Source organism: Anarhichas minor, unplaced genomic scaffold (assembly GCF_050575085.1).
Source record: "Anarhichas minor isolate MPS153535 unplaced genomic scaffold, ASM5057508v1 ptg000033l, whole genome shotgun sequence".
Classification (NCBI taxonomy): Eukaryota; Metazoa; Chordata; class Actinopteri; order Perciformes; family Anarhichadidae; genus Anarhichas; species Anarhichas minor.
Genome location: NW_027466479.1, coordinates 12,808,256 through 12,836,227, shown reverse-complemented (window position 1 = coordinate 12,836,227; position 27,972 = coordinate 12,808,256). Strand labels below are relative to the sequence as shown.

General features: G+C 42.1%; 5 protein-coding genes across 5 annotated transcripts; 3 read left to right on the top strand and 2 right to left on the bottom strand.

The window, feature by feature from the left end:
- Positions 1 to 1,515: 1,515 nt before the first annotated feature.
- Positions 1,516 to 12,862, top strand: tmem64 (transmembrane protein 64). The gene is made up of 3 exons (XM_076106361.1): positions 1,516 to 2,996; positions 8,888 to 9,043; positions 9,779 to 12,862. The coding sequence occupies exons 1-3, from the start codon at positions 2,286 to 2,288 to the stop codon at positions 9,968 to 9,970; spliced, it is 1,059 nt and encodes a 352-aa protein (XP_075962476.1). The 5' UTR covers positions 1,516 to 2,285; the 3' UTR covers positions 9,971 to 12,862.
- A 2,670-nt stretch (positions 12,863 to 15,532) lies between these two features.
- Positions 15,533 to 18,117, bottom strand: tdp2b (tyrosyl-DNA phosphodiesterase 2b). The gene is made up of 7 exons (XM_076106045.1): positions 17,844 to 18,117; positions 17,459 to 17,580; positions 17,214 to 17,366; positions 16,975 to 17,066; positions 16,435 to 16,553; positions 16,174 to 16,344; positions 15,533 to 16,054 (listed from the first exon to the last, which is right to left on the bottom strand). Exons 1-7 carry the CDS (start codon positions 17,994 to 17,996, stop codon positions 15,773 to 15,775), a joined length of 1,092 nt encoding a protein of 363 aa, XP_075962160.1. The 5' UTR covers positions 17,997 to 18,117; the 3' UTR covers positions 15,533 to 15,772.
- Positions 18,118 to 18,344: 227 nt separating this feature from the next.
- acot13 (acyl-CoA thioesterase 13) lies at positions 18,345 to 20,673 on the top strand. Its single transcript, XM_076106049.1, has 3 exons — positions 18,345 to 18,508; positions 18,670 to 18,854; positions 19,319 to 20,673. The coding sequence occupies exons 1-3, from the start codon at positions 18,425 to 18,427 to the stop codon at positions 19,476 to 19,478; spliced, it is 429 nt and encodes a 142-aa protein (XP_075962164.1). The 5' UTR covers positions 18,345 to 18,424; the 3' UTR covers positions 19,479 to 20,673.
- On the bottom strand, positions 19,753 to 23,803 carry cunh6orf62 (chromosome unknown C6orf62 homolog). Its single transcript, XM_076106046.1, has 5 exons — positions 22,174 to 23,803; positions 21,799 to 21,975; positions 21,588 to 21,713; positions 21,182 to 21,316; positions 19,753 to 21,074 (listed from the first exon to the last, which is right to left on the bottom strand). Exons 1-5 carry the CDS (start codon positions 22,300 to 22,302, stop codon positions 20,949 to 20,951), a joined length of 693 nt encoding a protein of 230 aa, XP_075962161.1. The 5' UTR covers positions 22,303 to 23,803; the 3' UTR covers positions 19,753 to 20,948.
- On the top strand, positions 23,090 to 27,273 carry gmnn (geminin DNA replication inhibitor). Its single transcript, XM_076106048.1, has 7 exons — positions 23,090 to 23,968; positions 24,371 to 24,442; positions 24,976 to 25,077; positions 25,249 to 25,402; positions 25,496 to 25,578; positions 26,014 to 26,124; positions 26,314 to 27,273. Exons 2-7 carry the CDS (start codon positions 24,386 to 24,388, stop codon positions 26,494 to 26,496), a joined length of 690 nt encoding a protein of 229 aa, XP_075962163.1. The 5' UTR covers positions 23,090 to 23,968; positions 24,371 to 24,385; the 3' UTR covers positions 26,497 to 27,273.
- Positions 27,274 to 27,972: the final 699 nt, after the last annotated feature.

The following is a 27,972-nucleotide window of genomic DNA, read 5'->3' as shown; positions in this document are numbered from 1 at the left end:
AAATGTATGAATTAAATTTTACGAGTGTGATATGATTTCCATAAATGATTATACATACAACAAGTAGGCCTACATTACAAAGTACTGTTCTTAAGAAGCCTAGACTTCTGAGATGCCACTTTACTTTGTACTTCTATTTTGTGCTATTTTATACTTCTGCTTTACTATATTTTAGAACAGTATATACTGTATTTCTTTATTTCACAGCTATGGTTCAGCTGATCAACAGTAGCCTATTGATTAAGATGTAACAACCCAACAGTAACCTGCATTAACATTAACTTCATCTCATCCACCTCCAAAACTACAATGCTGCCTACATGTTGACTTGTTACTATAATCCAATCATTTGAAATATAGTGATTATATATAATGTGTGCTTTTAGTAGACTAAGTACATTTTATTCATCCTTTTACTTGTAATGGAGTATTTGGACATTGTGGTATTACTTTTACCCGGGTAAAGAATGTGTGTACATCTTCCAAGACTGCTAATTATCAGCATAGTTTACAAACATATATCCTTCCTAACAGTTAAAGTAAATATGTAGCCTGCATTTCTTTATTTTACTTTTTAATACCTTTATCTCACGAGTAACATTTTCAGATTAAGAATGAAATGATACTTTTATAAAATGTGATGCTTTGTTAAAGGGTAAACCAGCATGACAAATCAATCACAATAAGCTATATCAAAATCCATGTTGACGGATCGGTGTACGAAGCATAATTGTATATTGTGGTATTGCTACTTTAATAAATAAGTAAAAGATCTTACACGTCGTCGTCTGGGACCGGTCAACTTTCTGTTCCCAGAGTCAGAACTAAACATGGAGAAGCAGCGTTCAGTTCTTCTGCTCCACATATCTGGAACAAAGCCCCAGAAAGCTGCAGGTCTGCTGAGACCCTCAGCTCCTTTAAATAAAGACCGAAGACTTTTCTGTTTGCTGCTGCCTTTCATTGAACCAGATTCAAGGATTTTAATCAATTTCTGCATTTTACTATACTGCTGTATTTGATTTCTTACACTGCTTTTTTTGTGTTTTAATGACTGTTTTTAATGTTTCAATCAATGTTCTTAATTGTTTTAGATCTCCTTTTATTTTGCCTTATGTTTTGACGTTTCTAATGGTTTTATGTGAAGCACTTTAAATGACCTTGTTGTTGAACTGTGCTATACAAATAAACTTGCCTTGCCTACACTGCTGCTTCCTAATTGATAAACTGCTTCTCATGTTTGAAGCTGCATGTGTGGTTGGATTTTTTGAATGCCCTATTTATTAAAATAATCGAATCTAAATGATAGCAGTTTGTTCTGCATGTGTGGTAACAGTGGCTGTCAGCAGAAACCAACCATAATTAATAATTGATCCAAAACAACCACAATTTGGTCGTAAAAATCTCGCGATGATAAACGGAGCGCTCTGATTGGATGTGGAAGTCAAACGGGGTTGGTCACGGGGTGCAGGGATCACTTGGCATTCTGGGACACAAACAGTGGTGTTATGAATAGCTTCAACAGCCGCAGTTTCTAGTGTGCGAGGAAGACGACGAGAGAAACAACACCAGCCAGCCACCAGTAAACTGTGTTTCCTTCTTCTGCGTTTTATTCGTCGCTGTGTTGTACGAGAGCAGCGCACGAGGAGGAGGCTAGCGGCGGGTTCGTCTCTGAAATGCAACGGTGGACTTTATTAACGCTGCGAGCTAACCACATCTAGCTAACCACAGCAGTAAGTTAGCCGTGCATTGATTTGTGCTGGTGCGTTAACGTTATTAGCGGGAGGAGTCATACAACTTGATGTTCTTGCACCACTTTCCGACCAAAGTCCAAAGAAGAAGCGGGTTGTTTACGCGCAGCTGCGCTGCTCCATCCGTCCAGTGACTCCACTCTGTCCTGAGCTGAGGGGCTGCAGCTCTGAACATGGCGAGTGTTTCACACAGAGACCACGAAACGGGCACTTTTAAGTGTTTGGACTGGCACGTCGTCCAGCTAGTGTACCCAAGATAAACACCGTTACGTTGGACAATTAATGTAATGGCCAAGGAGAGTGACGCGTTTCATCTATATGTCTCTAACACACGGTCGCTCTCGTGAAGTGCATGGACACATGTCTCTGTTGAAGCTCCACACATTGATATTGCTCGACATGGACTTGCGCTGGATTTAAAAAGACTCTGCCTGGAAACCTCAAACGTCACAGCTGTCTCCAGACCGGACAGCTCATCTGAGCCTCTCTGTTGGGTCCCCCCCCCCCCCCCCCCAGAGCGTAATTTAGGGGGCCAACATGTCAATGTCAGGGCCCACGACTGTGCAGCTGTTCACCAAGCTTGTCAAGCATGCAGTGGGTAAGGCGCAGATCCAGCTGAACCGCTGGCTGCAGAAGACCGCCACAGATGACTGTGACAAGATTGACATCCTGATATGCAGCGCCTTTGAGGAGACAGGGGCCGGCACAGGGAAGTCAGATGGAGACCCCCAGGTTATCAGTGACACGGGAGGAATGTCCTTCAGCAGCAGTGGAGAGTTCAGACACCCATGCTGCATCACCACCTTTTGCTTCAAGAGCGCCCTGCTGGCGTGCATCCTGACCGCTGTGTGCTTCTCCTCGGTTGCACTGGTTCGGCAATACCTCAAGGACCTCCTGCTCTTTGTGGAGAGCTTGGACAGCCTCGTCGGAGCCTTGCTGTTCATAGTCGGTTTGATTATAGTGTCGTTCCCCTGTGGATGGGGATATATTGTTCTTAATGTGGCAGCTGGCTACCTCTACGGCTTTGTGCTGGGCATGGGACTAGTTATGGTGGGAGTTTTAATCGGGACCTTTGTGGCACACCTGGTATGCAAACGCCTATTGACTGAGTGGGTGCTGAACAAGGTTGGGAACAGTGAGCAGCTCAGTGCTGTCATTCGAGTGGTGGAGGGAGGAAGTGGACTCAAAGTTGTGGCCTTAGCGAGACTCACCCCCATACCATTTGGGCTCCAAAATGCAGTTTTCTCGGTGAGTATGAAAACACTATTGCCAGCTTTTCCTTTTCAGGTTGGAAGCACCATCAGACGGTCATATAGTGTCCGTTATACACTCATTGGGGTTTAAGCAGAAAGGTCGCCGCATAGAACCAGCCAGGAGGAGAGCTCGTTAACGGACCGGAGAACTGTTCAACAAATCAATGCAGTCATAAGAACCAAACCTGTGACCTTTTTAAAGAAGTAAATGCTTCTCTTATTGCTCGGCCAATCTACCACAAGGAGAAATCACAAGTGACCTGATACTTCCCTATTCAAGGCAGACCACAGTCTAATAGCAGGAAAGAAAATATGAGGCCAGTCCCCAGAGGAAGGAAATGAATTCTATTCTTGCCTCAGGACAACAATTATTTTATCAGTATCACATTTAAAGTCCTAGTTCGGGTTTTCATACGTGGAGCAATGTTTTTTTTTCTGAACTCGATAATGATCTGGTGATGTTAACGTAATGAAGAATAAATCATTTTCTCTCCTGTCAGGTAAATCTGACGTCATCGGTCAAGGCAACAAACACACCGTGTGACCTACATTATGAAGCTGAGCAGCATCAGGATATTTGCTTCAAGCTGCACTCCTACACTTTACCTCAGGCCCTTGACCTTCATACATGGCATGAATAATTCATTATTGGTGATAACCCGTCTCAGTCAACTCATTGATGCCTTCCAATTGGTGAACGCTATGAGGGGATGTGTTACTGTATTGTAGGAGATCAGCGGGGAGGTCGTGCAACATGAAACATGTTATGCGCGCTGCAATTGAATGATTAATGAAGAATACCAACCTGAGGGTGAACTCTGTTTTATGAAGCCATTCAGGCTTCGATCTCCAGAGAATTTCAAGCCATACTGCTGCAAACTAGCACCAACCACCGTCTCTCACCAGATCATACCCTCTCTCTCACATCTGGATCTCTCACTTGTGTCTCATTTTCAGATTGAATCCCTTCACATAGCCTAATTGTCTTACGAGACTATATGAGCCTAAGTCTCCTGAGGCTGCAAAAGTGAGGAAAGTGTAGCTTAAATAGTCAAAACTTCAAAGCGGTAGTTTTGCACAACAGGAACTTGTGTTTCGTGTGGTTGCCAGATTGTATCCTCTGTTAAAGTAAGTCGTGCAAAGTTAGTTTGTTAATGTGCACGGCGTTATATACATCCGTACAAAACGAACGTTTCGATCTGACAGAAGATCCGGCTGTGATGATTTCAGATTCTGCGTGCAGTTGTTTTTTTTTTATCAATATGCAAGCACATAGTCTCTGAGTTGAAATATGAGGCTAGTCAAATTTACTCTCAACCAGTGTGTTACTTTAGAATTACTAAAATATAACTTCAGTTAAATTTGAATTCATGCTACTCAAACAACATCTTGTTCATAACTATGAACACGGCAGAAAGCAGCTGAGTTCATAGTGTAAGTGAATAGTGACATTTCTATTCCCCTTAACTTCAGCTGTTTTGAATATTGCACTGTTTATGGAAAAAAAACACATCTGTCAAGAAGAGAATCAGAATAGTGTTGAAGGCAGAAACCAACAGCAGCACAAACATCCAGGAGTGAAGGCGAAGAGGGCCGCGTGAAAGGCATTCATAGCTAAGAGCATGAAGGAGTTGATGCGCAGGCCTGAGGCCGGAGAAGGAAGTGAAGATGACGTAAGTGAGATTCACAAGCGCAGTTATTGCACGTTACAGAACCAGTACGTTTTCTGGAGTGACTGATTTACTGAGACGTGTCTCGGGTATTTGGCTTTTGACAGCTCATAACCACCCTACAATAAACACTCACTTTATGCAACTCATTCAAAATATCTTTGACTCTGTCGGAGCCGTTTTGACTCATCGCTGCTAGATTTTGAGGCTATAGTTAAAAAGCTGTTTTTAATGCGTTGTCTTCCCCTATTTACATGCATAGGGGTGCAACATATCAGAAACTTTGTTCAGAGTGAACCGTAATGCCCTCACAGCCTCCTAAATTACTGTAGTTGAGTCGATACATCACACCTCTCTGTTGACAGAAATGAGAAATGTTTCACAAGTGTAGTAATTATTTCGGGGGAAATGGATTCGGTGTCATTGCGGCGGTGGAGAGCAGATTAGATAAGAGTTTTGATGCCTTACTCTAACTGTAGTATGCTAGCATGTTGGGCTGCCCTTTCCTAAATCTTTTTATTATAAGTTATTGTAAAGAGAACAATGTGTTCATCTGTTTAATCATGATTTACTTTTCTAAATCATGATTAAATGGTATTGTACAAACGAACGGCTTAAGAGCCCTGCTACACGGTAGTTGTAGGGCTATCGATTCATCTATCAGTAATTTTTGTCTTAAAAATAGTAAAACAAAATCCTGTTATTTCCCACAGCTCATGGAGATGTGTTCAGATGTATTGTTGTATTCGACAAACGGTTCAAAAGATATTCAATTTAGTATCGCCTCTGACAAACGAAAGCATCGATCGATTATCAAAATAGTTGCCAATTGAGATGAGATAATCTATGAATTGATTATTCGTGGTAGCTCTAGACGGTGGACATTGGAGCAAGTTGCTCAATATTAATGACTAAGACAACACCTTCAGATAAGTGAAAGTAGTCATCAGGCAACAGGGAGTGGAGATAATCCCAGGAATCATTTATTTTTTTTTAGTTCATTTGAATGAGTGCAATCTTCCATTGTTAAGGTGTTGACGTTTTAAAATTGTGAATTTAAGAAGATTATTCTTCCACAAGTTGTTTTTCAGGCCGGTGTGTGAGAGGGACACTGGAGATACTGCTGTGAAGAGAATTTAGGATTCGAGCTCTCGGCTAAAAGACCGTTTGTGAAGTTAAAACTGAATGATTCTTCTGTATTTGGCCCAGGCTATGGTCAGCAGTTCACCTGTACACCAGGTTTCCAGCAGGTGGTTTTGTTTTGCCTGACTGACTTAAACAGCTTCTGTTTGTCCTCCTCGTACTCCGGGCTCCGTGGCTGGAACATCGTGCTCTGTGCAAAGGTTGCAGAGTCTGAATTGTGCAAGGATCCTGGATGTAGCTTTAACCGTAGTCACAACAGGGAACTTACTGTTCCACTCTGCAGAGGTGGAAACGAGGTGTCAAAGTCAAAGGGACTGTTTACACTGTGTTGACCAGCGACTACCACAGTCACTGGTATTATTGCTGCTCCACGACCAGTTTGCCAGCGTCAATTTAAGAGGCCGGCTAATTGACAGCCTTGTAAAATACTATTTTTTGCTTCTGCTCGCTCTGGGTCATTTTCTACAAAGCAGACAAACACTTATGAGAAAGGACGGCTGCCAGAAAAGTGGGTCATGTTTGGTTGTGTGCCAGCTCGTATGTGTTATATTCCCGTTGGTTAGATTCAATTCATGACAGCTGTTTGTGTTTGAAAATGCAGCCTGACTGTGTTTGACTCATTGCGATGACTTTTGAGATTGCTCCCTTTGACACATTTTAGGTTTACATATTTATAGATATTATTATTATTTTTTTTTTACGAATGCACCTGCATTCTGGGCAAAGGTTTGGCCTCATTTCGTTTACTCTCATCGCTCTCACAGCATCGAGTATTTAGAAGCTACAGTGCCAGAAATAAGAGAGCCGGTGTTCGACTCGCCAGGTGTCTAGAAACACCACAAGAGTGTCGTAGCTGCTCCGTAACTGCTGGAAGTGTAAATAAGCAAATGTTTGCGAACAAGTTTAACTACAAATTAGAAAGTGATGCTTTTATTATTGCAGGTTTAACATGTAAACATTCAAGGCCAGTTGGACTGCAGAAAATACAAAAGTCAAGACTCCTCACACACAAACCTCAGTGTGAAACTTTGTTTTCTTCTTCTTTCCTGCTGGAGAAGTGAAGGTCAGAGAGGAGCCTTCAGTGGGGAGTTCAGCCGGTCGTGACAGAAGCGGGCCAATAAGATTAAACCCCCCCCCCCCCCCTGCATGGGTTCCAACCCCAGCTCGTTATCAAGCCTAGCTGAAGTTGTGTCTTTATGTTGCATCTCATTCTCCACAATAAAAGGTGGAACAATCCGTGGGTGGGTACTTCTAGTCCCGAGCTGGCTCACGGTGGAGTTATGTGTCATCCGCTCTGCCCTTGGTAAGCACTTTCTGTGGATGCGGCTACATTTCACACACCCCCCCCCCCCCCCCCGATTCTTTCCGCTGAAGTGGATGGTGCTACATTATAGCGGGTAACCTAAAACGACACCAAGACTGCAGTGGTTAGCAAAACAATGTGACAGCTCAGGAACAATGTTTGCGAATCCTTTTGTGGACAGAGTGGAGATATTCAGATCCCTAAATGTATTTTATAACATTGTATCACTGCTCGCTGGCCTGACTCCATTCCTCTGCCGTCATGATGAGCTGATAAGGAAATCTAACTACAGACAAACGTGTGTATGCAGCCGTTAGTTACGCCCTGTTCTTCACCCTTCACTACAAAGGGTAAACCCAGTGCAAGTCCACATAAAAAGGGGGAAACGACATCACAGTAGCAATCCTGAAATTGACTATGCATTCAAGACACTCTACTTCCTATTTTGTTTACGAGCACAAACTCAGACCTGCATCGCCGCTGCTCTGAATAAATCAGGTCTAGGGTAGGGTGGGGTGTTTTTTCACTTGAATTTGCAGATTATCTTGATCCACAGGTTTGCACAAACGAGTAAGAGGTTCAGTTGGAATTATTTGCATGGTTATGAAAATACTGCCGAGCCCTTCCCTGGTCCCATGTAATGCAGCTGCATACGCTGGATGCCTGGGTGGGAAGAGACTTCAAAGGGCGTCTGTGTCACTGCTGGAGATTGACGGCTGAGAGACAGAGAATGCCTTTCTGCTTTTGTTCTTCTGCAGCTCACATGTCATGTCGCTGAGATCACCTGAAGGTGTTTTGATTGTGTCGACGCAGGGTGCGGACGAACGGTTTTATGTCACGAGGTTGATGAACCGGCCTTTGATCACCTCGGCGTCCTGTGAATTGTAATCCAGGCTCCTGTGATAACAGGAGAGGGTTTTAGGATTCAACAAAGCGAAGAGACACTTTTGGGGCCGGATCGAGAATAAAAGCATTTTGGCCCGGGCGGCGTCATGCAGCGACACACCACGGACCCTGACACACCGCTATCTGTCACAGTGCCAAGGTCACATCCTCGCATGTTGGCTTATGTCATCGCTGCATCGATGTGACGGCTACGCAGCCCCGTGGTTATGTTCAGATGGTTGCACTGAGATATGTCGTAGTTCAAGGAAAATACACAAGATAAACAAATAAAAGATAGGGCTTGTACTTTGAGATTTGTTTTTGTGTGTCTCAATATGAATACACTTGCATCAGCTTTTCCCTAAAATGACATCGGAGCTGTGATCGTTTTTTTTTTTTTTTTTTATAAACAAATGATTTACACCCTTAGTAAAAACGTGTTGTGTGTGTTAAATAGCAGGTTGGTGAAAAATGGCTGCAATTTGAATCAAATGGTGTTTGGTTCAGATATCCATCTGTGTTCTGGTTTCCATGTTTTTTAATCTTCTTTAAACTTTTATCTCCTCTCAGATATTATCAACAAATTTAAACGTACAAAACAGTGAGTTAGTCTTTTAGCTTTAGTTTAAGCTCTTTGGATATCAAGTTTAAGTTCTAAAATATCATTTCTATCTTTTGTTATTTCTCATTGTTGAAAGAAAAACCTAAACATATTCAACAAGGTGCGGCGAGGACTTTGACTCCACAAGCAAATGAATCATTTCTTTCATCTGAAACGGTTCAGGAAATGCTTTAGAAGTTCAACCCTCGTCATACGAATGCATAGAGATACTTATTTTGTGCTAATATGCTTTTTATTTTTTAAAGACGTTTCTTCTTTTTAAGATCACAGACGTGTCCTTGCCAAACTACCTGGTGGCCTCCTCTGTGGGTTTGTTGCCCACTCAGCTTCTCAACTCCTACCTGGGCACCACGCTTCGCACCATGGAGGACGTCATTGCTGAGCAGAGCGTCAGCGGCTACTTTGTGTTCAGCCTGCAGGTGAGCTGATGCTGATAATACATCAAATCTGGAGATACTACCTTCTAAATGTCCCGGAACAACCCTAGATTTGGTCTTTAAAAGTCAGTGTTTAGTAGAGAGTCCCTCAAAGTTAGTGACATGTTTAGCAGGTCGAGCAGTTTTAAAAAAAAAAAATACACATCGTCTACCATGCCGGTTGAGCCTTATCCTAGTGCACAAGCATTGACATCTGCTGCTCCCTTAAGTCTTAAGTTACGTAAACGTCTAGAGGAATACTAAGCCCGATGTAGATATGCAAAATATGCCCACTCTTCTGTTCAGCTCACCAAAGGTCATTTGAAGCTGTCCCCACATCTCCAACACCTGTTCAAGCTTCATTTAAACCTCCACAACTGCTGAGGCATCATGGGCTGTTTCTTACTGCGACATCTGACAAGTTCACAGGGGTCAGAGGTCAAGAGTCGGCTTAAGATTAACTAGGTATCGGTGTCTTATGCGGAACGGAAAGCTGTTGCTCCAAATTGACAACTGGCCTTAATCACGCAAAAGCCTTTTCTAACACTGGTGGTGGGGAAACTCCATCTACAGGAGCCCAGTCCTCACATACAGGACATGCATCATACATACAAGCATGTATTTATTCAATGACAAATACAGAAACAAACAAAATATCAACAATGTTTATAACAAAAACTCTGGTTAATGGAAACGACTGCCGTGTGGGTCGTGACTTCCTCCTCTGTCCTCCTGCAGATCGTCATCAGCATTGGCCTAATGTTCTATGTTGTGCACCGGGCACAGGTAGAGCTCAACGCAGCCATCGCCGCCTGTCAGATGGAGCTGAAGTCGTCACACATGAATGGCTCCTCCACCAATCACAGCGGCTTCACCTACTGCAGCAAGAGGGCGACGGCAGGCGGCGGGAACTGCATTAATGTCGTGTGAACGCGAACAGTAAGCTCGCAAGACTTGCAAACACTGAAGAACTTAAGGTAACCCGCTGAGTTTAGACGCTGTCTGAAATGTGTTGGTGGTTTGTAGTTTTCCAACAACCGTCTCTGGCCACCCTCGTGTGAAAACCACGACAGCGTACGTCTTTTGTAGGTACGGTGATTTAGACGTGTGGGACCTTCACCTTTTTGAAGAAACGGTGCTGATGGAAGTAGGTTTGCGGTACGTCATCTTGTTTTCCTTTGATTAAGGTACTTCTTAGCCTATTCTTACAAGAGATGTCAATGAAATGATGTGTAGAGGTATTAGAGGTGGCCAAGTGAGTAAGTGAGTCATTAAAAACAATAGCTAGGCATTAACTGCCTGCTAACACTATGAATGTGCAATCTGGAGCTTTCTACAGAACCAAGGAATTGTTTTTCCATTTCAGTGTCAAAATAATGCCAACCTATGCACCTTTTCTTTCATACCACATCTGATTTGTTTTATTCATCCACAGCTTATTCACACTACAGATAATAAGAGCCTTATTAATATTTTTGGACTATGGAGAGAGGAGGAGGAGGAGGAGGAGGGGGGGGCTCTCATCGAGCGTTACCGTGTGATGTCTGCTGGCTTACGACCACATCAGCTGAACTTGGCCTCTTCTGCCCAGAGATCATTTTGGCGTTTCTGCAGTTTTGATAAAAGCATCCGAGGGGAGGAGAGCACATGTGACAGCAGGAAACTCAGGAACGTTGGAGTGCGGTGCGATCGGCTCCTCGGTAGCACGGCCACATGTTCTGCTACGGAGAGATTACCACGCTGAGCTCAAACCCCAGATGTCACGCTTTCCCCTCAATGTTTATAATTAATTTTGATGTGATTTTACGTTCGTTTTGTTTCAACATTTTATTTGGCTGTGAGATTATTCCTTTAGATTATCACATAGGTTTTGCTCAAGGCGGTAGTTTTGACAATTCTGTGCAATGCATCAAAAAACGGTGACAAAATGGCACGAACGTCCTATTTCAGTGCTGAAACCAAACTAATCCGAAATGCACTCATGCATCAAAATCACACTAACCTGAGTCTGTTTATTTGAAGGTTCACTTGCATGATAGACGAGTAAGCGATGAGATAAAGAGGCTGTTGTTTTTTACGTGCCATAATTTGATAAAAGCTTATCAGACGCTGTGACTCTGGCCCCACCTGAGCTGAGGCTACACGTGACTTCTCCTTTATTTTACTACTTAATAATGCTGGTAATTATAGAAACGATCTGTGAACAACTTTTGTGTTTCGGCTGTTAATGGAACAAAGCGGTCATGCTGTAGGTTCTCTGACATCGTCCACTTCAAACGGATGTTTCATACGGAGAAGATGAACTTTGGTCGGGGGTTTGGTTGGTCAAAGGTTGAAAGTGATGTTTCTCAGAAGCCGACAATCAAACACAAAATGGACACTAAGTGATGAATGTGATAATATTTTTTTATTTTTACATGAATTATTGTGATGCTGCTCCTCAGACAAAGTCTGGATGAGGAATTATAAGGGCTCCTATATGAAATATTGATCTATATCCCTATATTTGTAATGCTGGCAAAACAGTTTTTTAATTTTCGTACTATTGTGTTTTCTTTGTCTTTCTTTCTTTAAAGCCAGATTTAATGTTTGCCCGACACATTCCATGCTGTCAGTCCTCTTAAAAGCTGTCGAGTTATGTTCATGCTAAATGTTGGTTGAAATGGCCTCATCATGTCCAGATCCAGCAATAATGTTTGAAAGTCAAAAGCAAAAAAAACATGATAGAAGTCCTACCAGTACGATCTGTTGGGAATAGCTGTTAAAGATCTCTTCTCTTTAACATCTGTGTGTGTGTCTCTTGAAACTGCATTTGAGTTTTTAGTTGATCCGTGTTCCTCCGTAAGGTCGAGTATTAATATTCCCAGGTTTATGTTTCAGTGTTCAACCTGCCTATTACCTCCCGCTGCCTCTGACGGACATTACTGAGCTGCCAATCATGTGGAAGAAACGCAACAAAACCGTGATCAGAACAGCTTGTTCAGATCTGTTGCACCTTCTTTGGAGAGTCCCTAAAACCTGCTCATCGCTTATTAAAGTTAAGCGATGAACCCGTCGCATGAAAATCTTCTGAATCCAACGCAGTCGCATTTTCCAGTTTTCTACTTGAATTGAAAGTTTACGTCAAGGGAGGTGAGAACCTTTTATGGCTGCGAGGTTTAATGAATCTACTCACAACTCTCTGTTTCTCATTTTATTAAAGGAATGGAAATGAGTTTTTCTGTAAATACACAAAGCTTTCACTTGACAGCAGGGATATTTATTAGGAAGTGTCTCTGCCCTCCAAACAAAGTGTGATTTGATGAAGCTGTTCTGCTCTGAAGTGGACATTATACCATGTGTAATACAAAAACCAAGTACATGAAACTTGACCGACCACCATGGTCACGTTTCATAATATTTTAGTCTGTCAACTGGGATTTTGAAAACTTGACATTGTGTGAAGATGAGCAGTTTTACAGTAACGGCTTTGGTTCCTCCTAGGTGGGCTCTATTTAACTTAGATATAGTTATGCAACAACTGATTCCTAAGGGAAGTATATTTCATAGACACCCACACAAGACCTGAATCTGGGATGTAACTGCACACACAACTGGACTGTTAAGGAGTAAAATGTGATATCATGAACTTAAAGGGTCACGTTAAGGGTCTCGTTTGGTGCTATGAAATGCAATACTTCCCATCTGTATCTAGTGCATTACACATATACTGTATTTTGTAATACAGATAATTTGACAGTGTATAAATATTGATATTTATCGCTGTACTACGCTTGTTCAGTGTTATTTATGAGAGAAAATAAAACCTGTCAGACTTTGTTACACATTTTCTTTTCCAACTTTATTTACATATATTTTAAAAATGCTCCTTTTATGAATATGTATAATGGTCGCATTCAATCAATATATTTTCAATGTAAGTAAAAGTATTTACTGTTTGCAACAGAATATTTAAATCAAACCTGATCTTAAAGTAATAGTTCAACATTTTGGGATGTATACTTATTCGCTTTTTGGAATAGTTTGATGAGAAGATTGATAAAACTTTCATATGTATGTTAAATATAAAGCTAGAGATAACATCGATAGCAACACAAGAGATCAACCTTCTCATCTAACCACCAGAAAGCATAAAAGAATTATTTCCCAAAATGTCAAACTATTGCTTCAGTGTTTTGTATCTAGTCCACTCTGATGATGATTAGCTCAGGATACTTAAATACTGAGTCATCCTGTCCTTGTTTGCTTTAACTGAACTTTCTCTCAACCTTGTTGGATTTTAGCAGCCTAAAATAATTAGTATCGGTGGGGAAACGGACTTCTCAACAGATGTTTTCACAGAAATGCGTTGATTACATTTCAAATCCTCACAATCTTTAATGAGCTGTCTCATGGAAACCTTTTCCCCCCCAAACATCATAACCTCACCCCAAAAGCACAAGTCCTTTTCAATATCACCTGGCTTCATCCTCAACCCTTTCAGAGTGATGGAAGACAAAATGTTCCTCGCTCAGAAGTATTCCCCTTATCTTGCAAACCTCTAAATAGCTGCCGGTACTCAAATATGCAGCAGCACTGTACGTCCAGAAATAATGCTGGCTTCTGGGGCAGTTTGTCACAGCGATTTTGATGTGAAGTCGTGATGGATGCGGCGGTGGTAATGTAGAGCACCACTTACGCTTGCCCTTGCCCTGCCTGTGACAAACTATCTGTAGAGGGGGGGAGGTGAGTGTTTGTGTGGACAGTGTCTGACAGACATGGTCCACATAGATCCTGCTTATGAACAGTGCTGTGCCCATGTAACCACACACACACACTTACAATGGGAATGTTGCCCACAGCCATCTGCTCACTCCCCAAAATGCATAAAAAAAATACAAAAACCCAGAGAGAAGCCCAGCCACAGCAGCAGACAAACACTCCTTGCATTTTATTTCTCCATCTGTTACCAGGAGCTGCGGAAAACATTTGTCTGCTGATCTTCACACAACCCACCGATCTCTTCCGGGCTCGGGTCAGAGCTGTGTCCGATCCATCATCATCTAACCCCGCCTCAAAGGACAAAACCTCATCCCAGAGCCTCTCCGCCAGCGCACGGATACGTCGACGCAAAACCAAGAACATTCATTTTGACGGGCCTCAAATGAAAGCCCGAGATCTCACTGAGGGCTACGCTTTTGGAGGAAAGCTCCAAAAATACATCTGCGATGCTGTCGGTGCTTGAAAAAAAAAAAAATGATCTTGGAATACGTCTACGCAGCCTTCCAGAGGAAAGCTTGGTGGAGGAGGGAAAGGTTGATAGGCCTGGAATAGCAGGAATCCTGCTCAAGGCAGGTGGAGAGATCACATGACTATTTTCTTGGCCCGGACAGCCTCCATCTGTACCATCTATGACCAGCTGTGGCTCTCCTCTATGCTGACGTGGGAAACTGCTCAGTACACAAATTATGGCAACATAGTGCACTTCCAAGGGACCATGGAAAACAAGTTTACTCCGATATCTGACAATGCTTTGCTGCTCATCATGCTGCTAGAAATACATTGATCTTAGCTCCAAGCCAGTACAGGGCTGGAAGCTAATATCAATTTATTTCTATTGTAGAACATGACCTCGTCTCTGACCATCCATGCTGACCCTTAATCTATGTTTAAGGGTTAATTGCATTATGACATTCTGGATTATCAACAAAAAAAAGCACATGTCCCTAGTTCTAGCTTCTTAAATGTATTTCCTGCATTGTATTTCCTGCATTTTCCTGCATTGTATTTCCTGCATTTCTTTGTCAAATGTGAATCTCATTGGGTTTTAGAATCGTAGTGGGACACTAAGACATTTAAAGACATCTTTAAAGCTTTAGGTAAACTCATTAGAGCTGGACAGACGTAGCTCATGTGTCCTTGCTAATTAGGAACCATTGAGCAGGGGACAAACGGGGGAGGGAGGCCTGTTCTGATGACGCCTGCTTCCAGGGTAAAGTCGCATCTGTGTCCTCTCCTAAGGTCAGCTCTTTTTCACTGTGTGTGACTGCTGTAGAAACATGAAAACACACTGAGATCTGAAGAGAGCATTACAGAGAGAGACGAGGGAGGTTGATGGCAGAGACTGAGGAGGTTTTGGGGTAGAACTGAGGTCATAGTATAGAATTGTAGATTATAGGTGCAAGTAAATCATATTATTCTAATATGCCTATTTCACAACACACCTTTTGTGACATAGCACGAAAACCACAGGTGTATTAATGATATAAATAAGGGCTGCACTCATGGTTTTGTGTCCATGTTTTAATGGGTTTGAGTTTGTTTGCTGTTGGGTCATGTTCATATAGCTTAAATTACGGAGTCGCTATTCAGATTGATATTTTTTTCTTTTTATGTAAATACTGAACTCCGTGCTGCCGTCAGAAAATGTCACTTTTTTATCAATTGCAATTGAACTCTGTAGTGCTCTCTAGTGCTCAGATATCAATACTACACATACACAGTGCTGCAACATTTATCGGTGCTTTCTACCTTTATTTACCAATTTTAAAGAAAGAAAAAAAACTCGAAAAAGCAAAGACTTCAATAAGAGACCCATTAGAAGATAAAACTGACAAATCAAAATATAAAATGTACAGTTAACCAACCTCAGATGAGGGCAGATCATTTTCTTTGTACTGACCGAAAAACACACACAACAAACTGCACTAGCTGATCTGAGAACTGGCGTGTTTTAGGTTGTTTAGTGCATGTCTACGCAGCAGAGAAGCTACAGTAGATTCCCCAGTGATCACTAGTGAAGCGTCCACAGTCCAGCTTCTCCAGCCCCACCAGGGCCATGTGGTCCGGGGCCAGGCGTGGGACGCCGTCCTTGGCAGCAGGGCGGAAGTAGACCCGGTCGAAGCGGCAGCGACAGACGTAAGGAACAGTCTTGTTGTTGTTGGCTTTGGTGTCCCATGTGTAGCGGCAGTGCTCCTGCTTTCCCAGTCGTTCCCACACATCGCAGACACTGGAGGGCAGACCCACCTTGGCAACCTGAGATGGAGCCCGGGGGAATCATTTTAAAGAGGTACACTGTGTGATAACATGTAGAGGGAAAAAAAAAAAATGCAAGCATAAACACCATTGTTGCGATGCCAAGACAAACGACTGACCTCAGTGTCCCTCAGGTTTGTGTCCCCTCCAAACAGGACGGTGACATCCTCGGGTGCCTCTCTCATCCTCTGAAGCACCACACGCAGCTGTTTCATCCGTTCCTCTGCTTGGCCTTTACAGCTCTCGAGGTGGGACGTCAACAGACACAGCTTCTGGCCTTTGAATGTCACCTGATTTCCATGAGAAAAAGACAACTTTGTATCAATTAAGGTGAGCTGAACATGGCTCGAGTATTTGGACTGAACTATCCTTGCCCGAACCTGAGCTACAAGCAGATTCCTCATCATTTGAGTTGTAGGGTAAGATACTATCTCGCTCTCCAAAAATTTGACCCGTGTCTTCTTCAGCATCATCCCGGTGAAGTAATTATCCTCGCCACCTGGTCAGCAAAAGTTCAGAGGATAGTTTAAACTTCTGGTCTCAGTTTATTTATTTTGGTATTTAGTTCAACTGGTATGACCAGACAGCCATCATGTAATAAAAATAGTAGAGTTCACTGCAACAGGAGCGTAGACAAATCTCCAGGGAAAATACCTACATCATAGGTATTTTACACAGCAGACATTTTGACTTGTCATGTGAGGAAAAGCACAGGCTCTGTTCTCTTCAAGTGTCCCAGTAAGCCAAAGCAGTGTGACAGTGAGCCAGCATGCACAATACAAGGACCCTAACACTGAAGTAGCTAAATGGAATTCAGATATTATTCATTTTATTTGATTTTATTATTTGCAGCTGTGTTTTTCCTCCTTTGACATGTCAAAAAGTATTTGGTGAAAAAAGGCCTGTTGAGCATAAGGTACCTTCAATGATTAGGTAGCTGACGGCCCGTTTCTTCAAGTACTGGACGTAAGGTGGAATGAGCTCCTGTAGGAACACCACGTCAGGAGTGTATCTACATGAAGACAAGATTCACCTTTTAAATGCTCTCTGCCATCTTTTGTTTCTTCAGGTGCAGCTGACCTCTGATATAAACAGTTTAAATACAGTTTTATATCAAGTGATGCCAACAAGGAATAACAGTGTAGATAAACGAGTTTACAAGACTAAGAAGGAGCACAGGCCTCTGGCGCGCTCTCCAAGGTTGTCTGTATCGAGTCCATCCACGTTCCAGCAGATCAGTGACAGCTTATTGTCGTCTTCTTCTTCTGAGGATTTGCGTGCGGATGCCGGACTGTCTTCAGTCAAATCTATACTGGAAATTGTTCACAGACTGTTGATTCATTTGGAGTTACTGAACACATTAAGTAACTTGGAGTGTCAAAGGAGGGAAGACTGTAGACTTACCAGTCTGCTGGAGGTTTTTCCTCAACTTTCTGCCTCTTTGCTTTGGGGCTGGTCTCACCGTCTGGAAAATCTTCTTCAAATACTTTCTCCAAATGAGCCTCAAAGAATGAGTTCAAAGCTCTCTGATAGAAAGGTAATGGGAAATGTCCATCAGGGTCAACTGCTTTTAGATTTTCATGACATCCATAACAGATTTGTAAACATTTTTAGCACTTTTTTTTAAGCCTTAGAGGCTGACCTAATCAGTGAAATAAACTGCAGCAGTGCTGAATTGCAAAAACTTGCCACATCATCATCATCATCATCATCATGGCATTCTGTATTTAGCTGCAACAGTGGCCTACAGTTAAAGTCACAACTGAGAGGCCTCAGTTGTCTACTGTACCTCCATCTCCCACTCGTTTTCAGCCAAGTAGCACTGAGCCACAGCGCTGTCGGTTCCTGTTATTGCAGCAAACTCATCGCAGAGGCCACTTCTGCTTTGTTCCACATTAGAAACCGATGGTTTGTCCGAGTCTGATACAACATTAGAAGCCATGTTTTCCAGCCACTCGTTTTGCTTACGGAATTACACAGGAGAAGTAGAGTAATGCAAACATTAGTCCATGTTTTTTTTCTGCAAGTTATCGCAGGTGCACCAGTGAAAGGCGTCCGGGTAAATTTTCTAACTGACGTTCCAACAAATCACAGCGAAGCACAATAGAAACGTTACTTTGTATGCCTAAACGTGAACAACTATAGATTACATGTGCAGTTACCAATTAATATCACCACATATTGCTATTAATGGGGACCTGTTTGCATTGTTAACCAAAATTACATCGAAATGCAATTTAGCTAAATTAGCTGTAAACTTCGCCCGGACGATTTATTCAACGCAACAGTTTCCGGTTTGAGGTAAACAGAAGTTTGTCCACAGACGGTTACGGTTTGACATTGACCGCCTCTATTTAGCTAGCGTTAAATATGGTTTCAATGTCTTTAAACTCGTTAAAACAAATAATGAGGGCGATGGTAGATCATTCCGGCTTCGACAAAGTCCTGAGCAAGGTAAACATACGCATTCTGAAACATTTGACGATTTTAATATGTATTTCTGTGACTGAGTAACGTTACATGTTGTAATTCACTTTTTAAACGCAACGGGTTACGTAGCCGGATATCATCCGCATTGTTGCACTGTAACAGGTAGCCATGCGTGTGTCCTTCAGGTGGACGTCTTGTCTGCCAGTCCAGGTAAGGTGGTGTGTGAGATGCGGGTGGACGAGGAGCACACCAACCGCGGAGGGACGCTCCACGGCGGGTTGACAGCCACCCTGGTCGATGTCATATCCACCATGGCGATCATGTACACTGAGAGGGGAGCACCGGGAGTCAGTGTGGATATGAACATAACGTGAGTCCATGAACAATGTCAAAGCTCAGGTGGTTTCCCCGCTGATCCCCATAAACCTTGAACAAAACAAAACCATAAACATTACCTGTGAAATATAAATGGACGTTTAAAAACGCATACATCTAGTATCATTAAGGTTTAACCATATTTTACAGATTTATAATACATTTAGGTATGGCTGACTTTTGAGTGACGGATTACCAATAAGAAAATCTAAAATGTTTCAGATTTTTTGATTTGAATATTTCAATCAGCTTACATATTTGCTCAACCTACTTACATCAGAACATATATAGTTTTTTGTAACGTTTTGTTTCCTAAAAAGCCCCAAATTCCCCAGATAAAATACAGAGGGCATGATCTCCATGTCTTCAGTGGTATCTACAGCCCTGTTTTCAGGCCTTTTAGTGTGTTAAACAGGTTGAAGATCAACTCCATAAAGTGCAAATGTCAATGTCTTACAGATACATGAATGCTGCGAAGATAGGAGAGGACGTACTCATCACTGCTCAGGTTCTGAAGCAAGGACGGACACTGGCGTTTGCCACTGTAGACCTCACCAACAAGGCCACAGGGAAGCTCATAGCACAAGGGAGACACACAAAACACCTCGGCAGCAGCTAGACTGTCCCCCCTCTGTGCCTGTCTGTAAATTACATATCATGTGAACTGTCAAAACAAGGGACTAAGGGAAATAGTTCTTAAAACCACTGTGTACCAAGGAGATGACAGCAGTGGTGAGTGCAACAAATCCATGTTGGCAGGTTACTAAATGAAGGTTGCTGCCTCTGTTGCAGAGGTAATACATACTAATAGCTGTATGGTCAGTCAATTCTGACCGAACTACTGTATCAATGTTACCATTTCATGCACATGCAATAAAACAAATAGACAAGAGTTATGCTTTCAGAATTTGCATTGTATTGGGATATGCTCAGCAGTATTGACTTGAGAATCAACAGAAAAAAAAACCAGAAGTTACACGCCTAATACCCTTTTAACTGAACACACTGAATCAACAAGGAGCAAAATTATATGAACTATGTACTTAATATTCTTTGACAAGCAAGCCCAATTTTAATTTGATGAGCATGGCAGCAAATTATTTTCATTTTAGTAGGTCAAATTAAACAAATCAGTTAGCTTCAGCAACTTTGTTAGGCAAGTTAAACATTAAGTATGTCACCATTTCAGTTTTTCACCACCCCACATCCCAAATAAAACAACAGATCTCAGTAGCATAAATGAATGGTGCTTGAATGGTGACAATGACCAACATCTAACCAACACGTCTCAACTTTGTGTACAATGCCTTTCAAGCCACTCAAGATGTTAGCAAAGGCCTGCCTAGCATGTCTTAGAGGAAAGCAAATGACACCAAAACATTTTTTTTTTTAAAGTCCAGCAAAAAAAATAAACTAAGGCGTTTTTAAGAAGCAATACCTACACCATATGATTTGACAAATATTGTTCATCTTGTTTTCTTTGCTTACACAGGTGTTTAAACACCTATTCACACCTGTCCTTGGTCAAAAGATTGTGTAAAGTTGTTCTAGAAACCCCATTGACATTACAAACAAGCTTTAACAAACCTTTCTTATGACAACAAGGATATTAAACACGTCCGTCTGAGAACCACCGTGAAGACCTGTATTGTTTGTTCCTGTTTTGATGCAACATAAAGAGTTCCTTCAATGACCGGTGCTGTTGATAGTGCGGCTCCAAGAGAACAACCAACCACTCAAAATCAATGTTCGTGCAGGTTCAAATGAACAAAAATGCATGAGTGAGTAAAGGGGGGAATGAAGAGGGAGTAAAAGGGAAAAAAATGGGGGAACCAATCCAAAAATGGCAAAGAGAAGAGGAGGAACATTGGGAGCATGAGGGGGAAAAAAAGACAAGGATGGGAACTGAATCAGCTTCAGGTCAGGGAGGGGAGAACGAGTAGGTAACAAAAACAGGAGAGATCCAAGCACAAGTTCAAATCTTTTAAAAGGAAATGAATGGAGATGAGTACATCAATTTGCTTCTGAAGGCTTAGGCAGGAGGGAGGGGAAGGGCTTTTTCCTGTGTGGCTGGGTGATGCAGGAAGCCTCAATCAGGCATGTATGGGCGGAGGTGATCCTCGATGTCTCCCACACCCCAGCAGGTCAGCTGGTCCTGAGGCAAGTATAGGCAGAGGCTGCACAACTTGAACACTGTGGCCTTGGTTTTAGGAGTCTGCAAGAGAGGTGGACAGAGAACATTTGCGGTCAAGTGCGTTAGGATGCTGTCGGGGGTTACGGTTCCAGTCAAATCAGTAACATAATTTCAGTGGACTGACTCACCTGTAAGTGCTGTCTATCCATGAAGAGAAATACAGACTGAGTTGGGTTGTTCATGACCATTCCAGCCTTGTCTTTACGACCCAAAGCATGCAAGCACTGCTTCTCGTAGTCTCCATGATGAAATTCGAACTTGGCCTGTAAAACAGAGGAGGGTCTTGTGAGCCAAGAAGTACATTTTGTTTCATATAGACTAAAGCAGGGTGATTCACAAATTAATATGTCTTTGGTAGTGTACGATTTAACACGTCTAAATGTGCAAATCTGGTTATATAACATGCACAAGGTTATTCTTCATTTAAAAACGGTTTTCAATCGACTAATCTAGAAAGTGATCGGCATATTAATTGATAATGAAAATAATTCAGTTGCAGCTCTCCAGTAATCTGCCGAGGTGCCAAGTTCTGACCTGAACAGGCCTAAAGGCTTCATCATCAGCCCCCTTCCACCTGGAGAACAGTAGACAGACGATCTTCTCAATATCGTTGCGTGGCCAAAGGATGAAGTCCATCTCCTGTGTGCAGCCTATCACATCCTGAGCGGAGAGAAAACAATGTAAAACACAACTGGACTTTTGTCTTCTTCAAGCAATCCCCTCCTGAGACGACGCACCGGCTTACCCTTCGCATTGACTGGTATCGGGGGGCGTGCAGTTGCACAACATCTTTTTGCAGGAGTTCTATTGAACTCTCGAGAGAGTAGCTGGAATCTCGCACACCTCGTAGGATGTTTTCTTCATAGTTGTTGGTCATCACTGGCACCACTTCAGCTACCTCAAAAAGTGCAGACTTCTTCTTCTGCAATGAAAACAAACACAGGAACAAACATATTTAAAGTCATAATTTTGCTATGGGCATATAAAAAGGAACCGGTCTGAATGAGACACTTAATCGTGTAATGAGCAAAGAGATGGAGAAAATGATGTCAAAGTATGAGAGACGAGTATGATTTCAGATTGTCAATAATTACTGCATTCGTCCATTTTACTGACGAACCTTTTCTTTGAAAACGAAGGCTATATAGATCTTGAAGTCAAACTGATCAGCCAAAGATTCCCTTTTCTTCCGAAGTTGAGCTCGTAGTCGATTTCGTGTGTGATTTCTTCGTGAAGTTGGGTCCCCCATGGTTAGATTTCGATGGTAGTGTCTTCTTCTCTCGTGCAGAATATTTTGGCAAAACTCTGTACTTTTGTATTTATACGTTGGATAAAGGATGGAGGTAGCTACCCTTTGCAGAGACAACGCATCGAACAACTCTAGGCTAGATCTCTAAAATACCCACTACCAACTGAGAAGTTCAACAAATCAGAAACAATACTAAGTCATTTTTTAATTTTTTTGTAAAAGGGCAGTGTTTAGGAGGGGGTTGGTCAACAAGCTATGACTACATCTCCTTATTACTTGTTCAGAAATCCATGTTTTAAGACATGATTAAGTCAAGTCAAATGAGTGTTTTTCAACCTGCCATCGACAACAACAGAGTTTTAAAGAAAAGAGCAACTCAAATTTTTCTTTTTTTACTGAGAATTGTACTGAAATCAACAAAAATGGCTGCTACTGTAAAAACCCATACCGACAATATACTTTTTGCTCGTGAAATTGAGGACTACAGAGACTAGCAAGCGGACAAATATTCTATTACGTGGGTCATTTCAAAGTCCCTCATCCATGGCTATCAAAGTGTGGTTGTTTCTCTGTAGATATACAGCGTTATGTGCGTGTTAAAGACGGGTTGGGGATACAGACGAACATGGCAGGTAAATACAGATGCCAGGAGATATTGGCACCGGGTAACATCGAAGACTACTGCGAAAGTACCTTGACATTTCCTTGACTTTTACTGCCACTCACTTGGCCCACGGCCTGCGCTGCTGCCACTGCTGATAGTCATGATGTGGGCGTATTTTTAGCGCACTAGCTAAGGTGAGCTAGCAAGCTAATCTAGGCATTCACTTCCAACACTAACTAGTAGTGAACCGACGAGATAGCTACATCTTATCTTCTGACTGATTGGCTTAATTGAGGCCCAAGTGTGGTTGGCTAGCTAGCGTACAGTCATCTTTCTACGCGTTTACATTTTCTCGCCAGGTTCAACGCGACTGCCAGTGTTGTGAGAGTCAAGAGACCTGCAGGGGTGACTGACTAACTGGTGTTGCTCGTGCTTAGCATGTTAGCTTTAGGTATAGTTAGCTTCAGTCGCGTCTTGTCAACAACTTAATCGACAAAAAAACAGGAAGGGAATCAATAGCCAACCAACGACAAAACGCTGAGTGGCGCAATAAACGTTAGCTAAACAAAATCTCCCCTTTTCACGTCTGAAGTTTCGAGGTGTTTGCTGCACTTGTTTTTCTTTCTCTTCTTTTCTTCAGTCGTCACAACCTCCGACTCGCCCTGCCGCATGCCATGTCAAGATAAATCGACAATCCAGCTGGAATCCTCCGTTCTTTCAGTCGACGTGTGGCGTGTTCTGTCTCCCGGCGGGCCCATCTTTAACGGCGTGTGTCGTCCAACGTTTGTCCGTTTGGTTTCTTTGTGTGATTTTAGGCAGCTGGTAACGGCACAGACAAGCTCGACGACAGCCTCCCCAAAATGGCTGCACAGTCAACTACAAAGATGTGACGTGTTTTGACATGTGACCGCAAGAGGGAAAAAAAAACAACTGCTCGGAAAGCTTGCTCGTGATTGGCCTCTTTATCACGTGACTGATTAGACGTATTTAAGCCACTGGCGCGCGATCTTTGGAGGAGAGAATACAGGAGACTCAACAACGTCGTGTTTTTACTCACCAACGGTAAGACTGTTTAACGTTTAGCACCATTAATATTGACTTAATGTAATCGTCTTCACATGTGCTGCTTCCTTAATTACTACTAACACCAACTGCCGCTGTGCTAGCCTTAGCCGTCGTCTCTTAAATGTTTGTAGACTTAACGTTAGGTGAGTCAGTTGACCCTTTCTTACAGCGGTGGCGACACATGTAACGATACTCTTGTGACTAACTTTAGACTCTATAGTCTTTTTGTTAAAGGCTAATGTGGTAGCATTACAATTAACGCGTAAGCGAATGCCATAAAGTTACCATCTAATTTGGAAACTAAAGCTATCTTATTTTGGCACTTTTTCCCCTTCAACGTAACACACGTTGAACTTCCTGTACGCTTTAATGCCAAGTGACGTTGTATTTCTCCACCAGGTCTATTGAAGGAAAATGAGTTTCAGCGGAAAGCTAAAACATGGCCAGCAGAGGTCTCATGAGAATCCAAAGGTGAGTAACTAGTTTAGTATCTGTTTAAGACGTGTCTGTTAAATGAATGGGCATGAATTGTCTCTTATTAATGGGTGTCGGTCCAGACATTCTCTCCCTCACAGCTTTTTCGGCGCAGCAGGGTTGTGAAGCTGTGGCCAAACATTAACAGAGGGAGCATGTTTGCGCCTCTGTAATGAGCCTCGAGGAGTAACTTTCCCACGGCTGTTAAATGTTGCCCCCGTTCTGACACCCGTGGGCCCTGTTGCACATGGCAGCAGCGTTGTTAGTGTTGTAAGCCACTTCACTCCTGCCCTCTTTCCCATGGTGACTGTGTAACTAAAGTAAAGCATGTAAAGTGACGCTAAGTCCTCGTGAATAGAGACTTTGAAAATGAGAACACTGCTCATGTTAAGTTCCCGTGTGACTCGGTGAGTTTCTCAAAATGCAACTGGTAAGTGTTCAGGATTTTTTCCCTTTATTAACCATTCTCATATCTGTGAATTGTGATCTACTCTGTAAGCTAACACTGGGCTTTTGTCTTCCACTCCCAGAGCCTTTTCACACCATCTCAAAAGGCAATGGGATGTCCCAGGCAAACCCTGCAGGTCCTCCAGCCCTCAGCTGGCAACAAAGACTTGGGAAGGTCGGCTCAGGTATGTAATGACTTGTTGCAAGAGGTCATTTGATTTGGGGTTTATTTTGTCCATGTTTGCATTAGATCAATTTGTGTAGACTTGTTCCACTAAAAGAACAATTGATCTGTTGCCGCCTTTAGTGGGTTTCAACATTTAAATTGTTCCATCTTGTGTATTTTTTGTCTTTAGTTGGGAAAGGTGATCCCCAAAAGGAAACAGTGGAGCGCAGAACCAACTAGAGGTCCAAAGAGGGTGAAGGTAGAAGTCAAGTCTACACAAACGGAAGAAGCTCAGTGTTTGACAAATGGCATGACCAATGATGCATATGAACTTATGGTTGTAGGTAAGAATCCATTATCAATATGTTACATATTGTATGGAATCTACCCCAAAATGATTTTCTCTACCTTGAGCTAAATGTCTGTCACTGTCGTAGAAACTCCCCCTCCCACCTACTGGAAAGCGATGGCAGAGGAGCGTCGGAAGGCCTTGTACAATGTTTTACAGGAGAACGAGAAGGTGAGTTAATCTCTAAGAGAGATGGCTAATGTTTAGCTGTCGCTTGAATTGTTCCCACGCTCCCACTGTCTCGACCTTAGCTGGCTTCAGTTCAGCTGGCACTGAGTGTTAAAGTAACGTTGCACTTAAATGCACTCATTGAAATCCGTTTATCTTTGAGTGTACAGGTTTATTACAGGATTGGTGCCTCAGTGGAATTGCTTTCAATTTGAGATTATTTGGAAATCTGGAGTTTATGCCTGCTCCAAAATGTCTTGTGTCTTTCTTTTTGATTAGCCTGTGATTACAGTGTTATATCGTCTGTAAAATGCATTCTGAAACCGCTTGTATATTGTAGCTCTATTCAGTTTGCCCATTGTGCCATGGTTCTGCTTTTGTTGGTCTTTTCAAGCATAATGTGTTTCTAATATATTTTATTTTTAAAATTTAAACCAGTTACACAAAGACATTGAAGCCAAAGATGACCAGATAACACAGCTAACTTCTGAAAATGCAGAGCTACAGGAGCTGGCACAACACGTCCAGTACATGGCTGATATGATTGAGGTAGGCACAATATTGTCTGTAATATCCTGATGTCTGTTGTCAAGCTTGACCTATACTGGTAAATTACCTCGTTCAAATTCAAGCCTCTATGAATGCTTGAAGTTCCTTAAGTCTTTACCGCTTAATTTGTCATCGCATGTATGTACTGCCATGTATTTACATTTTATTTTAATATTTTTTTTTTTAAAGAGGCTGACTGGGGAGAGCCCAGACAATCTGGCGGAACTGAGGGAGATTGCTCTTGATGTGGAAGACGATGAGGATGAGCGTGACCACAGTGAGGAAGAAGACTGTGACGACAGTTTGTGTGATTCAGATGAAGAAGAGACCTCAGACCACGAACAAGCTGGACCCTCAGGAGAGCAGGATTAACTGACACAACTCTTGTATGTCATGGGACTTTGACCTTTTTATACAAGTCGGCAGCATTTGTGCTTTGGCAACAGGTGGCCATCTTTTTGACTGAATTGGCGTTTCAAAATAATTCACGTACTTCAAGCGGCAATAGTTTTGAAACGCCGGTCATTTTATGTTTTTAACCCTTTAACAGATTGGGGCTGGTTTTATTCTTTTTAATTTATGTTTTGCTGTACTTTCAGTTCAACTAAAGTGTTCAAAACTAAGCCATAGAGGCCTTTCACACAGCAGACATGTTAACAAGTCAAATAAATGATGGCTCAATTATTTTCAGTTGCTTCTGTTTATTATGGCCGCTTTTTTTTTTTTTTTTTTGACCAGGCTCATTGTCCCGGCTTATTGGGACACTTGCATAGCCCAGAGCCATTAATGATGCCAATGTGAAGGTACTGAGGGAATGTTTTTGTGTCTACAGAATAACAGCAAGCCTTGCAGCTCTACTAGCTGTTTGCTAATAGTTGGTGTGGGGCTAATGTCGACAGGCTGCATGTCCTACCCAAACCGGTTGGGACCCCTAAGCCCCCTCCATCCCTTTTTCTTGGTGGTTGGAAACGATAGGAAAACGGCCATGTGATTGTAATGGCTGCGCTTTTCCTACTATGAGTCTGGGGGCAGAAGGCTACATACACTACCAGATGCGGTCGCGCTCGTGTCCCTGTTTTGGTTTACACTGTAAAATTGTGCAATGTCAGTTTTGTACATTTTGTAAAATAAACACTTTTTAAAGAAAAATGTGTTATGGGTTTTCGACTATGAAATGTTGACTGCCTGTGCACAGGCACAGTAGTTTAAAATAAGACTTATTTTTACTTTTTTCGACATGCTATACTATGACTTTTTTGAAATGCTATACTATGACCCTTTTCATGAAATTTTTGACATGCTATAATATGACTTTTTTTTTTTACAACTAATGTAACTTACAATGTTGTGAAATATGTGCCAGTCTAAAGTTCTGCTGAGACTTTCAGGTTTCTGGGATCCACTTTCTCCTGGACCTAAAGTGGGCCTCAAACACCTAAATCATGATGCAGAGAAAGCGCTTCTTTCCCCAGCCCAGGAAGCTCAACCTGCCTCAGGAGCTGCTGATCCAGTTCTATACTGCAACAATCCAGCATGTTCTCTACACATCCATGTCTGGTTTGGATCATATTTTTTTTTAGCTGTACCAAGTTTGCATTCCATGTATCTGTCCAATACAGCTGATTCATAAATATTTTGTGACATACAATGAGTTTTTTCATCAAATATTCAACATACTATGACTTATTACTTTTCTTTGACATACTATACTATGACTTTACTTTTTTGCCATATTATACAATGGCTATGAATTCTTTAACATACTATGCAATCTTCTAAAATAGATTTTGCAACATACCATTGTTTAATAACTTTTTTTCCCCAAGCTATACTATTACGAATATTTTC